Source organism: Mobula birostris, chromosome 8 (genome assembly GCF_030028105.1).
Source record: "Mobula birostris isolate sMobBir1 chromosome 8, sMobBir1.hap1, whole genome shotgun sequence".
In the NCBI taxonomy this organism is placed as follows: Eukaryota; Metazoa; Chordata; class Chondrichthyes; order Myliobatiformes; family Myliobatidae; genus Mobula; species Mobula birostris.
In genome coordinates, this window is record NC_092377.1 from 128,832,102 (window position 1) to 128,848,205 (window position 16,104).

The window sequence follows — 16,104 nt, forward strand, 5'->3', positions numbered from 1 at the left end:
TACATGAATATGCAGAAATAGATAGATATAGATCATGTGCAGGAAGAAGGGATTTAGAAAAATTCGATATTGTTTAGCACAGACAAAGGACGTGCTCCTGTGTTCGTAAAATGGTGAGATACCGAATAAAAACCTCAATGCGATACAGGACATACCAACAGTTGTTCATTGGTGATGCTTCCTGCTCCCGGTCCAGCCCAGCAGAAGGCCCTCCCCCACCCCCATTAAACCCAACGGGACCCCATTTCCCACTCCCTTTAAACTGACTGGGACCTCGTTTCCCACTCTAAACCCACTGAGGCCCCAGTTCCTAACCCTAAATCACTCAACCTAAAGTCCCATTTTTCAGGTTCTTTTCAAACAGAAAAGGATCCCAATCTTCTGTTTTTATTAAAATAGCCAGGTTCGCTAGGAAGTTTGGGCAACATTTAAGGCAAATAAAAGTTGTTTTGGGATGTAAAAACAAATAAAATCTCCAATAGCCCAGAAAGTGCATCAGTCTACAAGCTAAGCCCTGAATGTGTCAGATAATCGCACTCACGGTACCTGAGCTGCCGCCGTACCCAGTCTCGCTGCTGCCGTAGCACCTTAAGCAATACGTCCTCCTCAAACTCCACACCATCTGATTCTGTTGGGAGGGAAGAGGGGATTGTGGCGGTGACAGAAAAATGTTCTTAGAGAAAAAAGCGACATTAGAAGATGGTGCCTGGACTCAGAAGTGGTCAACATTACAGTGTGGTTCAGCAGTGATTGTGCACAGAACAGTGTGGAGGGGGCTTCACTCTGTGTCCGACCCCCGGGACTGTGTGATGGGACCCCGCGCCCGACCCCCAAGATGGCGTGATGGGACCCCGCGTCTGACCCCCCGAGACGGCGTCTTGGGAGCCTGCGCCCGACCCCTGGGACTGTGTGATGGGACGCCGCGCCCGACCCTTGGGACCACGTGAAGGGAACCAGCGCCCAACCCCCGGGACCGCGTGGTGGAGACCAGCGCCCGATCCCCAGGACCGCGTGATGGGACCCCACACCCGACCCCCAGGACCGCGTGATGGGACCCCACACCCGACCCCCAGGACCGCGTGATGGGACCCCACACCCGACCCCCAGGACCGCGTGATGGGACCCCACACCCGACCCCCAGGACCGCGTGATGGGACCCCACACCCGACCCCCAGGACCGCGTGATAGGAACCAGAGCCCGCGTGATGGTACTCTGAGTTGGTACCTCCAGTACCTTCAGCCTCCTCCAGGAGCTGAGCCAGCACCTCTGGGGACTGACTGGGGCCCACTTCTGATGAGGGCTGCAAGTGCGAATGTGCACTGGGTGACGGCATCGATTGATTCCTTCTCATGGCTCTTGTCACTCTCCTTGGATTACCGTGAGCTTTCCGTGACAAATGAGGAGGAGGGGGTGAGAAGATCGCCTCAGAGATCACCTTAGATGCAATGAGAGAGTAAAGAAGACTTTGACCCCAATTGTTTCCCAGAGTTGTGGCTCGGGACATTTCCACTCTAAAATGATAAAGACAGAGCCCAGAAAACTGCCTTTCGGCCACTGAGTCTGTGCTGACCACCAACCACCCACTCACCTCCTGTTTCATTGGCCTACATTCTCACCAACCACCCTTGGACTCAATCCCTCAGCCACACAGCAGGGGGTGATTCACAGTAGCTGGGTAACCTACCCACAAAACACATACCTGTCTGCGAGTGTGGAAGGGAGCTAGAGAACCTGGGCAATTCACAGGGACACTGGGAAAATGTGCAACTGCACATACACACACACACACACACGGATGGATGTATTCCCACGAGGGAATGGACATATTCCCCGCACATGGGCGCATGTGCACACCTGCATACAGGTCCTCAGAGGGAGGGATGGGTCCCATGCTCATACATACACTGCTGTGCATGCACACACATCCCAACCACCCACACCTACACACATGCACACACATCTACAGGGGGATGCTTATCACACACAGACACTGGCCTTCAGTGAGGATGGACCTCTCTCTCACACACACACGTTCACTGGTGGATGGGTCTCTCTCTCATACACACCTCATTGGGGGAGGGATGGGTCTTACATGCATACACATGCTCACTGGGGGATGAGTCAGACACACATCCCCCAGTGAGTTACACAGCAAGGATTGTGTGTGTGTGCGTATCTTTACACACACACGGGGATGGGTCTTATGCACACATACACACACAGGTCCTCAGTGGGAGGGATGGGTCCCATACACTGCTCTGCACGCACACACAAGCACATATACACAAGCCAACACACCCACACACACATCTATGCACGCACCTTCACTAGAGGATGAGTCTCTCTCTCTCTCACACACACACACACACACACACACACACTGGTGGGATGAGTCTCTCACACACACACACACACACACTCACTGCCCATAAATGAGAATGGATCTCACACACTCTCACTGGGGAATAGGACCCTCACACACAAGCGTACACATTCACTGCTGGGGGGCAGGTCACATACACACACTGGCCCACAATGAGGAGGGATCACACACACACTCACACACACACACTCAGATGATAGGTCCCACACACACACAGGAGTATGTGAGTACATGTTCCCCACACATGTGCACACAAACAAGAGTCTTCAGTGTGAGGGACACAGTCTTATACGCACACACACATATATACACACACAGACACACAAAATCCTTGCTGTGTAACTCGATGACCACAATTCAATACAGAGCCCTGAGGGCTGCACAAGGTGTCCATGCATATCCATTGCTCTTCCACTGTTAGCAATCACCCTCCTGCTTTGTCCTCTGGACCACTCCACTGACAGAAGTCATCCCTCTCCATCCAAGTCTTTTGCGATTGCGAGCACGTTCTCCCAGGTTCCCCCATGACCCCCTCTGCTCTTTGGAGAGCGATCACTGCTTCTCCAGCTTCACTCCCAAACTTACCACCAGCGTGAATGTCTCATGCCCAAGGATACTGAGGACCAGAGAATGCAGTCACACAGCACTTTAAAGAGATGTTTCAGCCCACTGAGGCTGTGCCTAACTTCACACAGGCATTATCACCATTCCATTTTATTCTCCCCACACCCCCTCGCTGTACAGGTCTGTGTATCCCTGAAGCCAGCAGCACAAGTGGTTAAAAAAATGGGATATCTGCCTTCATTAGCTGGGGCACAGAATACAACTTTATACATCATCCGTCAAGCCACTGTGTACAGTTCTGGTCACCAGAGTGTAGGAAGGAGGTGACTACACTGAAGAGGGGGCAAAGGTGATTCCCCAGGAAGCTGCCTGACACTGAATGTTCCAGTGACAAGAAAGACCTGGAGTGGGTGGGGTTGGGGGTGGGGGTGCTGAGGGAGGAACCAGATAGAGATGGACAGAATTACGAAGGGAATAGATAGGGAAATTAGGAGACCTTTCCCCACAGCTGAAGGGAGTAGGTTTAGGGTGATGGGTAGCTTTAGAAGGGGTTTTGGGATCTGGAAGGCACTGCTTGAGGGGGTGATGGGGGCAGAGACTCCCACCACACTGAGAAAGTATGCACTCGAATGGCCGAGATGCAGAGAAGGGTACAGACCGAGTGCTGGGGAATGGAATAGGTGCAGATGGATTGGGACGTACACATATTTCAGCCATCACATCCTTCCAAGTGTACGGTGTCCAGAACTGAATGCAGTACTCCAGCTGTGACTTAAGCCATGATTTATACTGTTACATAATGTTACCCACTACTTTACAAAATGTTCATGAGACCACTTGGAGTATTGTGCACACTTAATGGTTGCTCAGCTAAGGGAGGGATGTCATTATGCTGGAAACAGCGCAGGAAATATTCACGAGGATGTTACCGGGACTGGAGGGTTTGAATTATAAGGAGAGGCTAAACAGGCTGGGACCATTTTCCCTGGGGTACAGGAGGCTGAGGAGTGACCTTATAGAGGTTTATAAAACCATGTGGGGCAGAGATATAGTGAATGGTCAGTATTTTCTCCCCCAGGACAGGGATTCTAAAACTAGGCGACAGAGATCTAATCCAAGAGGGGAAAAATTTAAAGGTGACCTGAGGGTGGTGGGTATATGGTATGAGCTGCCATGGAGATGGTAGATGTGGGTACAATTACAATGTTTAAAAGCCACTTGGCCAGGTACATGGTTAGGATAGGTTTAGAGGAGCAGTTCCCAACTTTTTTTATGCCATTGACTCTCTACAATTAACCGAGGGGTCTGTGGAGCCCAGGTTGGGAACCCCTGGTTTAGAGGGAAATAGATGAAATGTGGGCAAAATGAGACTGACTGAGGTGGGCACCATGGTTGGCACAGATGGGTGGTCTGTTTCTGTACTGTGTAGCTTGATGACCACAATTCAATACAGACTGAGGACTGCCCAAGGTGTCTGGATGGGAGGGTGTGGGGATCGGTATTCCCAGTCAGAGTACCTGTCCCAACACATGACGAACATCAGACGGTGCCAATCTGGATCCTGCTCCGTGCTCCACCCTGGATTGCTGCACGCCAGCTGGAAAGCTGCAGGCCTCATCACTGGACGATTCCTGGCCTGGATCCGGCTCGGGATGTAGATCTGGGATCCTGGCAGCTGCGAGTCCAGGCCCCGGGATCCCTGTATGTGCCGATCGGGGCTCCAGGATTTCAGTGCCAGGAGGTCCAGGCTCACTGGACGTTTCCTGGCATGGATCCAGCCTGGGATGTAAATCTGGAATCCTGGTGGTGGTCAGTCCAGGCTCCGGCATCCTGGCAGTTGCTGATCTGGGCTCTGGAATTTTGGTACCAGGTCTGGGCTCTGGGATCCTGGCAGCAGTCAGTCCAAACTCTGGGATTTCAGGACCGGCAGGTCCAGGATCTGGGTGTCTGGCTGCAGCCAGCCCAGGCTCCAAAGTACTCGTGGTCCGACACCACGCACTCTCCAGCCACTCCCTCTCCTTCTCACTCCTTTGGGACGCCAGCTGGCTGGAACACTGTGAGCACTGGGGGAGGGAAGGATTGGGCTGGGGTTGGCTTGGCGTCAGATGTGGGAATTCATGGGCAGAGAAACCGTCTCCAGCTGAAGGTCCTACTCGCGATAGTCTGCACTCGCCAAATTCTTCCACCTGCAGATCAAATAGATGCAGTCAAACCCTGTATCGTTCTCCACACCGACCCCCCAACCAGCATGCTTTATGGAAATCCCCACCTTGCAAAGGGAAGTCCTGGGAAAAATAGGGTACAAGAGCCAGAGGGTTTACAGAAACCAGGAGGGATGTAGTCACCGTTAGGAGTTAGAGATGGAGAGTCATGTAGGGGCTATAGGGGTTTAGAGGGGGAGGGATGCAAGAGACAAATATAGAGAGAATGCACGATGTCTTTTTCCCAGGGAAAGGGAACTAAAACTAGAAGGCATGGGTTCAAGGTGAAAGGAGTAAGTTTTAAAGAGCACATGAGGGGCAACCTTTTCACAGTGAGAGAGATGGTGATGCAAGAGGAAATGGTAAAGCTGGCTACAGTAACAACATTTAAAAGATATTGTACTGTACATAGATAGGAAAAGTTTAGAGCAGAGGTTCCCAACCTGAAGTCCATGGCATAAAAGAGATTGGGAATCTTGGTCAGCATGGACCAGCTGAGCCTATTTCTGGGCTGTAAGACTCTATGACAATGGGTCGATTTACAGCAACCAATTAACCCACCAAAACCTGCACATCGTTTTTGGAATGCGGAATGAATCAACCCCTTGTCATAGAAAAACCTACAGGCAGAACACATAAACTCCTTGCACAGCAGCATTAAAGATGAACTCACATCCTCAATCTACCTCATCGTGGCCTTTGCACTTTACTGTCTGTCTGCACTGCACATTCTCTGTAACCCTTACACTTTATTCTGCATTCCATTGTTTTCCCTTGTAATAACTCAATGAACTGATGTGGTGAAAAAGGCAGCAACTCAACCTGATGCGCCACTCAACTCCCCCTCAAATGCACCACTGTATCATAGTAGTTAGCACAATCTGATGACAGCTCAGGGCGGAGTTCAGAGTTCAATTCCAGTGTCCTCTGTAGGAAAGTTTGTACGTTCTTCCTGTGTGTGGGTTTCCTCCCACAGTCCAAAGATGTACCGGTTTGTAGGTTAATTAATCATTATAAATTGTCCTCTAATTAAGCTAGGGTTAAATAGATGGGTTGCAGGCAAAGTCTTGAAAGGTTGGAAGTTCCTGTTCCATACTGTATCTCCCTCAGAACAGAGTAAAGTTTTTTGCCCACTAACTGGCGTGTGGCCTTTGGGTTTCTTCCTTCCTTTCTAAACACGGATTGTTGTTCCGCTAGCACCGCCCACTCATATGAGTGGGCATGGTGAAGTTCTTTGCTCTCACCTGCCTGGGCAGACGGACCGGTGGAGAGTGGGCCATCCTAGCGGGCAGTGATGGCCAAGGGCTGTCCCGGGCCACCTCCATCTTTCTCCGCAGACGCCACTGGTATAGAATGTCATCCTCAGGACGCAGAGAAAGGGAACGGACTGGGGCCAGGCAGAGAGGCTCAGATGCTGGAGGAAGCTGTGCTGTTTGTCCTTCACCTGAGTAATACAGAAGGAGGTGGTTAAATTGACGAGGATGTTGTCGGGACTCGGTGACCGACTTATGGTGAGAAGTTGAGAGTACTTACTGAAGCACAAGTGAATGAGGGTGATCTTATAGAGGTGTATAAAATCATGAGGGGCATTAACAGGGAGAAGGCACACAGACTGCACAGTTGCAATCATCTACCTACAAGAAAAATATCAACAATACTGAAGAAGTGCAGAGAAAATTTTCAAAGACATTGCCAGAACGTGGGGACCCGAGTTATAGGGAAAGGTTGAATACGTTATAACTTTTTTCCCTGAAGTGTAGGAGAACGAGGGGAGATTTGATAGAGCTATGAAGGGTACAGACAGGGTAAATATTTGCAGGCTTATTCCACTGACATTGGGTGAGACTAGAACTAGAGACCCCAGGTTTATTAGTGCAGTGTGTTTTGATTAATTGGGACACATTTGGACCAGTACATTGCCCAATTAAATGGCTGCCCCAAGAAGCCGAAGTTTAATGGAAATAGTTAAAAAGGTATGTAAAAAAAAGACAAACTCAGTTACAAGTTATGTATTAAATGAAATACAGAACAGATTAGAACACTGCCAATAATACTACAGTACTTTGAAACTGTATTAGTTCTTAACAGTTGCTGACAGAGGAATTCATCCATTGTACACAACGAACAAAATCAGCACTGACGCCTTGTACGGATAATGGACTGCCTTCATGCAATGCTATCATCAATTGCATCCTCCAAATCGTCACCTTCATTGTAACATTCAAGGTGATTGTCAATATTTTCAAGTTCTTTGAAGTTCCTAATTTGCTGAAGAAGTGAAATCATTTCATTTCCACTCCCAGCAGCTTATGGTATCTCCAAGCCTGAATGCATGAAACAGTATCGAGCAGAACCATTTGAAATTGTCTTACTAATTTCTCACCAGCTATTAGCGACAAAAATCACCGCTTCTTAAACACAAACACATGCAATTGACGCTATTTAAATGCAGCTCACTCTAAGCACAGTGTAATGTCTAATGGCCACACATGTGCACACAACTGACGTTAGTTAGAAATTGTTGAGCAACAGTCTCCTGCTCTAATTAAGCAGCATAGTGTCCCAAATAAACAAAGGGAATCCCAACTATTTTCTCGATTAGTTTTGGTTCTTTAAAAGTTGTCCCAACTAAGTGGCTATCCTCATTAACCAATGGCCCAATTAAACGGAATCCACTGTATTGAAATAGGCTTATTATGATTTAGGGTAAAAGATAAAGATTAAATATTTTGGGGTATCTGGAGGGGATCTTCTTACTCAGAGGGTGGTGCAAGTGTGGAATGAGCTGCCAGTGGAGGTGGTGTTTGCAGGTTCAATTGTAACATACACACAGTGGCCACTTTAATAGGTACAGGAGTGGAACCCATCCACTTCAAGGCTCGACATGTCATGTGTTCAGAGATGCTCTTCAGCACACCACTGTTGTAATGTGTGGTCACCTCAGTTACTGTCACCTTTCTGTTGGCATGAACCAGTCTGGCTATTCTCCTCAAACCTCTCTCATTAACAAAATGTTTTCACCCACAGAACTGCCACTCACTGGACGTTTGTTTTTTGAACCATTCTCTGTAAACTCTAGGGACTGTTGTGCATGTAAATCCCAGCAGATCAGCAGTTCCTGAGATACTCAAACCACCCCATCTGGCTCCAACAATCAGTCCACAGTCAAAGTCACTCAGATTACATTTGTTCCCCATTCTTATACTTGGTCTAAACAACAACTGAACCTCTTGACCATGTCAGGATGCTTTGATGCATTGAGTTGCTGCCACATGACTGGCTGATTAGATATTTGCATTAACAAGCAGGTGTACTGGTGTACTTACTAAACTGGCCACTGAGTGTATGAGAGAATTGGTTGGGAGGGGATCGAGGGATATTGTCTGGGTGCAGGTAGATGGGTCTAGGCAGAAGACCAGGTCAGCACAGACGAGACAGACTGAAGGGCCTATTTTGGTGCTGTAACGCTCCACAACTCTAGAACTGTCCTCAGGGAAAGGACATAGATTAAAGTGAGAGACGAAAGTCTTTTTCGGCAGTGGTGTGCTGCACCACATCACCATCCCAGGGATCTTACCAACTGTCAACTCTCTGAGCGGAACACAAAGGGGCCGGCGTGAAGTCTCCTCGAGGCTGGGGGCATCTGACTCCGGTGGAGACCCAACTCCTTCTGAGCTGACAGGGACCGGGTCGCTGAGCGTTGACTCGCTGTTGGGAGGTAGGGGAGAAAGTGAGAGCAGGTGGAATGCAGCAGTACCCTGCGCTGGTACAAACCGGGAGAGATGGCAAAGGCAGGGCGCTTCCTCTTCTGCCATCTGTTCCCTCTCACTTAGCACTCTTCTTACAGCCCCTCCAACAGCACAGCGCTCCCTCCTCATCGTCCCTCCTGTTCTCTCCTAGCACAAATGGAGATCTTTGCCCTTCTGGAAAGGACCACCCCCCTCTCCATCACCACCAGTCTGTTAAATCTGTTCTCACTTTGAACAACTTCTCCTTTAATATTGCCCACTTCCTCCCAATGAACTTTCTCACCATGGAAACTCGTCTAGGTATAAGGCAGACCTGCTTCCTCCCTGCTTTCAGTGTTACACAGCTCTAGCTTCTTCCCCTGTCCCCACCTGCATCAAGCACCACTTCCTGCTGGAATTTCATTGTCATAGCTTCTAACAGTGCCACGGTTGTTTCATGCTGGTACAGCAATTCAAATGTGCAGGAATGTAAGAAGCTGGAGAGAGTAGGGGACTCAGCCCAATACATCACAGGCACATCCCTCACCATCACTGGTAGTACAAATCTACAGGAAGCACTGTCTTAAAAAAAAAGGAACACTCAAAGATCCCAACTATCCAGACCGTACATTTTCTCACAATTACCATCAGGCAGGAAGTACAGAAACCTGAAGGCCAAAACCACCAGGTTCAGAAACAGCTACTTCCCTTCAACCATTCAGCATCCTAATCACTACCTCAGTCTACTAACACCATGACCTCGTTACACTAGACATTTTGCTCCTTCTTAAAAAATTTGACTATAATTTGTAAATGTATCTGATACTGCTCACTGCACATGGGCTTGTGATCTGACAATAAACTCAACTTTGACCTGATCACCTTTCCTCTGACAGGAGCAGACAGAAGTTGCACAGGATCTTCTTTACTACAGACCTTCCTCATGATTCGGTATGGTAACCACACTTCCATAGTGCTGTGACGAACAGCATCAAAACCACACCAGGATGACAGAGGCAGGCAGGGGGGAGGGGAGGAAGGTGGGAGAAAGGGTGGGGGAAAACAGCAGATACAAGAGGGCAGGGAAAGAGTGAGGCATGGAAGTCAGGTGGGCAGTGGGGGAACAAGTGGACTAGTTCTGTGAGGGGTTGATGGTATGGACTAGGTAAACTGAAGTGCCTGTTTACTTGCATGTGACTATGACTCAGCTGACACTGCTGCATCATAGTGTCACCCAACGGCCCTAACACCACCCTCCCCACACATTGCCTACACTTTCCCCGCTTGGGTGCACACCCACACAACCTTTCCCAAGCACGCTCGTGCACACCGACACCACCCCCTCCGCCCCGCACACCAAACACACTTCCCACACATTACCTGTGCTCGAGCAAGCGGCGGGCTCTCTCCTGGAGCTGCAGCGTATTCGGGTCAAGGGGTTCCTGCAGGGAAATGTCATGCGCCCTCTCCTGTGAAGGGAGACCAGAGTTGGTAGTGGTAAACCCACCATCCGGCATAGCCCTGCACAGTTCAATAATTCGTCAGACACAATGACCCTCTCAGGGGGAATGGGAGACACACGCACAGTGACCCTCACTGGGGGACAGATCACTCACACACTCACACCAACCTTCACTGGGGGGGACGGGTCACACACATATGCACTCTTTCTAACCCAGGGGTCACTGGGCAGTGATGGGGAGCAGCACCCGAGATCCAGAAATCAATGATTATCCTCACCGAAGCAGACAGTCCTTTCAGCGAAGGCAGGCTTAAGCTGGAAACACCAGGCAAGGCCGAGACCTCTTGCAGGCAGTGAGACTCCGGCAGATAGAAAGGGGAATGGTTGCTGCCTGGTCCCCCTCCTGGAAGAACTGGCCCTGTGGACAAAACCTTATCAGAAAAATTATGTTCAGTGTACAACCTTCCACGGTCTGCTACAACATATAGAGCAGATCCCCAGGAGTGGGTTACAGGCTAGGCTCTGATACAGGGGTTCAGGGGTTTATCTACAGATTAACAGATCCCTAGGACTGGGTTACAGGCTAGGCTCTGATACAGGGGTTCAGGGGTTTATCTACAGATTAACAGATCCCTAGGACTGGGTTACAGGCTAGGCTCTGATACAGGGGTTCAGGGGTTTATCTACAGATTAACAGATCCCTAGGACTGGGTTACAGGCTAGGCTCTGATACAGGGGTCCAGGGGTTTATTTGTAGAATAACAGATCCCCAGGAGTGGGGGCCATTCAAACGGCTGAGGTGAATCAGTTAAGAATGGACCAAGTGGCAAAAGGCGCCCAGGAGTCAGACCTGATCACTTGGAGTCTCTGAATATCTCATAAGACGCAACCCGTCCCTCGTTTGTCGAGCTGATCTGAGAAGTAAGGGAGGAGGAGAATGCAATGGGGGCGCGGGAGTGCCCGGTAGTGGTCCCCTTGGCTGGGATGACCACTGATAACCGACCCCAGGGAATGGTAAAGGAGCTCATGGCAGACTTTAGGATTGAGACGTCCCAGTTGTTATCGGCGGGTGCGGCTACCCCACAAAATAAAGCCAATAGGTATCGGACCCCCTGAGGCGATGGACTAAGAAGAGGGGTACAGGTGAATGGGGTCCCACTAGAAGGGGGGAGGGGAGGGGAGGGAACGTCGACTCAGACCTTGAGAGGCCTGTATCAGGCATTTTCATGCCTTACAAGAAGGGGAGTGACCGGTATCGTCTGTTATAACTGTGGTGAAGAGGGACAAATCAAGCGGGAGTGTGATGGATGGGAGTACCCTCGGACAGTGAGCCCCCAGGTACCTAAGCGGAGAGACCCAGTGAGGGGAAGGCCTGGCATCTTAGCGGGAGCACGTTCCCAGCAATATATCAAGGAACACCCTGAAGATTTACTAAGCCAAGCTCTAGCGTATTGCTACAGATTGAGGGTATTTATGTTAGAGCTATACTTCACACCGGCACTCTGCTGTACCATTCGTTTTACAACTGGTGTTCTACGCATTTACCACTGACGCCACTCAGTGCGCTAGAAATCTAGGGTCTTAGTACGTATGACTATCCGTACGATGGTTACTTGTCATTGAAGCTGGAGTTTTCAGAGGCAGATGTGGGAGTAGCTGAGCTCCTTTATACGTTAGTGCTGGTTTGTCTGGACCCAGTTGAGAAGGACCAAGCTTCAGTTCTTGTGGAGGCTAGTGGGAGCCTGCAAGGAAAGTTGGGGAGTGCTTTCTGAAAACATCGTCCATTCACCCTGTGTTCCGAGCTGCTTTTGAGGAAGTGTGTGGCCACAATGGGCTGGACGATGAGCATAAATGAGGGACTGTGTGGTTCACCCGGTCAAAACCAGTTGTATTATGGCCTGGGGAAGTAGCGAAAGTGATGGGAAACCCCAAATTTCCCGGGATGCCTGAGGCCGAGGCCCTTTTGGTGGATGGTCCGGAAGTCCACGAAGAGGAGTCAGGTTTACCTGCTGGGGTACTGGTGAGGCCCGAACTGCAGACACCCTCGGTTGTACAGGTGAAAAGGTTGACAGTGAGTGTGAGCAACACTTCAGAGAGGGAAGCCGCCCTCAGGTGGGGGATGCCAATGGCACACCTCTTCCTGGTGATGGTAATGTCTAGAGTCTCTGTGAGACAAGCCGGGGAGAAACTCTGTCCAGAAAGAGGAAAGTTGATTGCTGAGTTATTCAGTTCTGGGACTCCCCAATACCTGGAGGTTGGAAGAAGAGGTTGATAGAGAAAATGTTGAAGCTGGAAGATGTTTTTTCTAATGACGAGTTTGGTGTAGGTTGTTCCAGGGGCATCCAGGTGACAGAGGACAGGCACCCTGTTCAGAGAAAGGTCACAGCAACTGGCACCTGCAGAGGTAGAGGACGTTCAGCAGCACCTGCAGAAGTTGAAGGAAGCTGGGATCATCACTGAGTCTAGAAGCCTTTACGCGTCTCCAATAGTAGTGGCCAGAAAGAAGAATAGGAAGGTACAGATGTGTGTGGACTATCGGATTCTGAACAGGCGTAACGTCCCTGACCAGCAGATGGTCCTGAGAATCGAGGATGCACTGGCCTGCCCTAATGGTGCGAAGTGGTTCAGTGTGCTGGACTTCAGGAGTGGGTATTACCAGATACCCATGAGTGAGGCTGATAAAGAGAAGACGGCGTTCACACGTCCACTGGGATTCTGCCAGTTCAAAAGGATGCCCCAGGGCATATCAGAAGCCCCTGCGACTTTTCAGCGTGTCATGGAGAAAACGGTCGAGGTATTCGTATACCTGGATGATCTCATAGTGTTTGGGTCTACCTTGGAGGAACATGAAGTGAGGCTACTGAAGGTGCTGGGCTGCCTAAAAGCTGAAAGGTTAAGTACCAGTTCTGCAAGATGTCTGTCAACTATGTTGGGCACTTAGTCTCACAGGATGGACTAGCTATGGCTCAGTCTAAGATAGAGGTGGTGACCACAAGGCCAAGGCCTCAGACTGTGAGTGCTTTGCGCTTCTTCCTTGGATTCTATGGATACAACAGGTTTGTGAAGGACTACGCAAAAGTGAGTCACCCTTCAAATCAGTTCCTGTGCCATTACCCTCCCTTGGGGAAGAAAAGAAGGATGAAAGGAGAGGATGGTAAAGATTATCTTAGCCCTTTAGAGCCTCTTGGAGCGAGATGGGATGCAAAATGTGAAGAGGCCTTTCAGCTGCTGAAGGAGCTGCTGATGAAATTGCCTGTGCTGGATTTTGCAGACCCCGCAGTTGCCGGATGTTTCTTGTCATGTTTTTTGACTTCTCCAGTGCATTCAACACCACCCGCCCTGCTCTGCTGGGGGAGAAGCTGACAGCGATGCAGGTGGATGCTTTCCTGGTATCATGGATTCTTGATTACCTGACTGGCAGACCACAGTACGTGTGCTTGCAACACCCTGTGTCCGACTTAGTGATCAGCAGCACTGGGGCTCCACAGGGGACTGTCTTGTCTCTCTTTCTCTTCACCATTTACACCTCGGACTTCAACTACTGCACAGAGTCTTGTCATTTTCAGAAGTTTTCGGATGACTCTGCCATAGTTGGATGCATCAGCAAGGGAGATGAGGCTGAGTACAGGGCTACGGTAGGAAACTTTGTCACATGGTGTGAGCAGAATTATCTGCAGCTTAATGTGAAAAAGACTAAGGAGCTGGTGGTAGACCTGAGGAGAGCTAAGGTACCGGTGACCCCTGTTTCCATCCAGGGGGTCAGTGTGGACATGGTGGAGGATTACAAATACCTGGGGATACGAATTGACAAGAAACTGGACTGGTCAAAGAACACTGAGGCTGTCTACAAGAAGGGTCAGAGCCGTCTCTATTTCCTGAGGAGACTGAGGTCCTTTAACATCTGCCGGATGATGCTGAGGATGTTCTACGAGTCTGTGGTGTCAGTGCTATCATGTTTGCTGTTGTGTGCTGGGGCAGCAGACACCAACAGAATCAACAAACTCATTTGTAAGGCCAGTGATGTTGTGGGGATGGAACTGGACTCTTTCACGGTGGTGACTGAAAAGAGGATGCTGTCTAAGTTGCATGCCATCTTGGACAATGTCTCCCATCCACTACATAATGTACAGGGTGGGCACAGGAGTACATTCAGCCAGAGACTCATTCCACCGAGATGCAGCACAGAGCGTCATAGGAAGTAATTCCTGCCTGTAGCCATCAAACTTTACAACTCCCCCCTTGGAGGGTCAGACACCCTGAGCTAATAGGCTGGTCCTGGACTTATTTCATAATTTACTGGCATAATTTACATATTACTATTTAACTATTTATGGTTTTATTACTGTTTATTATTTATGGTGCAACTGTAACAAAAACCAATTTCCCTCAGGATCAATAAAGTATGACAATGACTATGACTATGTATGTATTGCATATAGATGCCAGCAGAGAGGGGTTCAGGGTGTTCTGTATCAGGATCAGGGCACAGGGTTGAGACCTGTTGCATTTGTCAGTCGGAATCTGTCACCCTCTGAACAAAACAACCCCAAACACAAATTGAAGGTCCTGGCATTGAAATGGGCTGTGGTGAACAAGTTAAGTGACTATCTATATGGTGCCAAATTTGAGGTGAGGACAGACAACAACCCATTAACCTATATCCTGACCTCGACAAAATTGGACGCCACAGGTCATCGGTGGTTGGCGGTATTGTCTGCCTACGATTTCAGCATGAAGTACTGATTGGGGAGTCGGAACATTGATGCCAATGTGCTGTCCTGACGTGCGCACAAAGGACTGGACAGGGACGAGGAGTGGGAGAGCGTTCCTGCCCCGGGAGTGAAAGCCATGTGCCAGTTTGGCAGAAGGAAGACAAGGGCAGGATCAGCGGTAGATCAATTGGGAGCTTCTGATGGTGCTATTCCACAATCTTACTGCAACCTGGCTGCTTTGAAGACAAAGCAGCTGCCAGGATTGAGCCCTGGGGAAGTGGCAGCCGCTCAGCAAGATGGCCCATGTATTGGTATCATTTGGTCAGCAGTTGCAAAAGGGAACATGACCCAAGCAGACGAAGTGAAACGCTCTGTGGTGTCTCTGCTACTGACAGAATGGCCCAGATTGTAGTTGAGGAACCAGATCCTATACCAGGTCACATCACCTCTGAACCGGCCTCGGCATTCCCATCTGGTTCTGCCTGGGAAGTATCAGAGGATTGTGTTGATCATGATGATCCTGGCCACTTTGGGGGTTGACAAGACCCTTGGATTGCCCTGAGATCGGTTCTACTGGTCCCGAATGAAGTCGGAGGTCAAAGAGTACTGCAAGTCGTGCATTCGTTGCCTATGAGGGCCACTCCATTGTCCCACTTACAGAGTGTGGGGCCCATTGACCTGGTGTGTATGGATTTCCTCTCGATAAAGCCAGATGCCAGCAACATGGTGAATGTCTTGGTCATTACAGACCACTACACCAGATATGCGCAAGTCTTCTCTACCAAGGATCAGAGGGCGTTGACAGTGGCCAAAGTGTTACGGGAAAAGTATTTCATTTATTATGGCCTCCCCAGGCGGATATTTAGAGAACAGGGACAGGATTTCCAGAGTAGGCTCATACATGAGATACTGAGCGTGCTTGGAGTCAAGACATCGAGGACTACCTCTTATCACTTGCAGGCTGATCCCCAGTCCGAAGTTCAATCGGACCTTGCTAGACATGCTCAGAACCTTGCAGTTCAGCAAAAAGAGTCAACATATTGGACACCTGGT

The 16,104-nt window shown here is 49.6% G+C and overlaps 1 protein-coding gene across 5 annotated transcripts in view; it reads right to left on the reverse strand.

Moving 5' to 3' along the window:
- The window catches only part of proser3 (proline and serine rich 3), a 30,042-nt gene that overhangs the window by 3,163 nt on the left and 10,775 nt on the right, over nt 1–16,104 (reverse strand). For 3 of the 5 annotated variants that reach the window (XM_072266229.1, XM_072266228.1, XM_072266230.1), the window contains exons 5-11: nt 10,618–10,757; nt 10,258–10,346; nt 8,727–8,857; nt 6,394–6,593; nt 4,466–5,134; nt 1,235–1,436; nt 547–628 (exon numbers count right to left, since the gene is read on the reverse strand). In XM_072266229.1, coding sequence (XP_072122330.1) covers nt 547–628; nt 1,235–1,436; nt 4,466–5,134; nt 6,394–6,593; nt 8,727–8,857; nt 10,258–10,346; nt 10,618–10,757 — 1,513 coding nt within the window. Of the gene's footprint in view, nt 1–546; nt 629–1,234; nt 1,437–4,465; nt 5,135–6,393; nt 6,594–8,726; nt 8,858–10,257; nt 10,347–10,617; nt 10,771–16,104 lie in introns of all 5 variants that reach the window. The other 2 variants (XM_072266233.1, XM_072266231.1) reach the window with 2 other exon arrangements.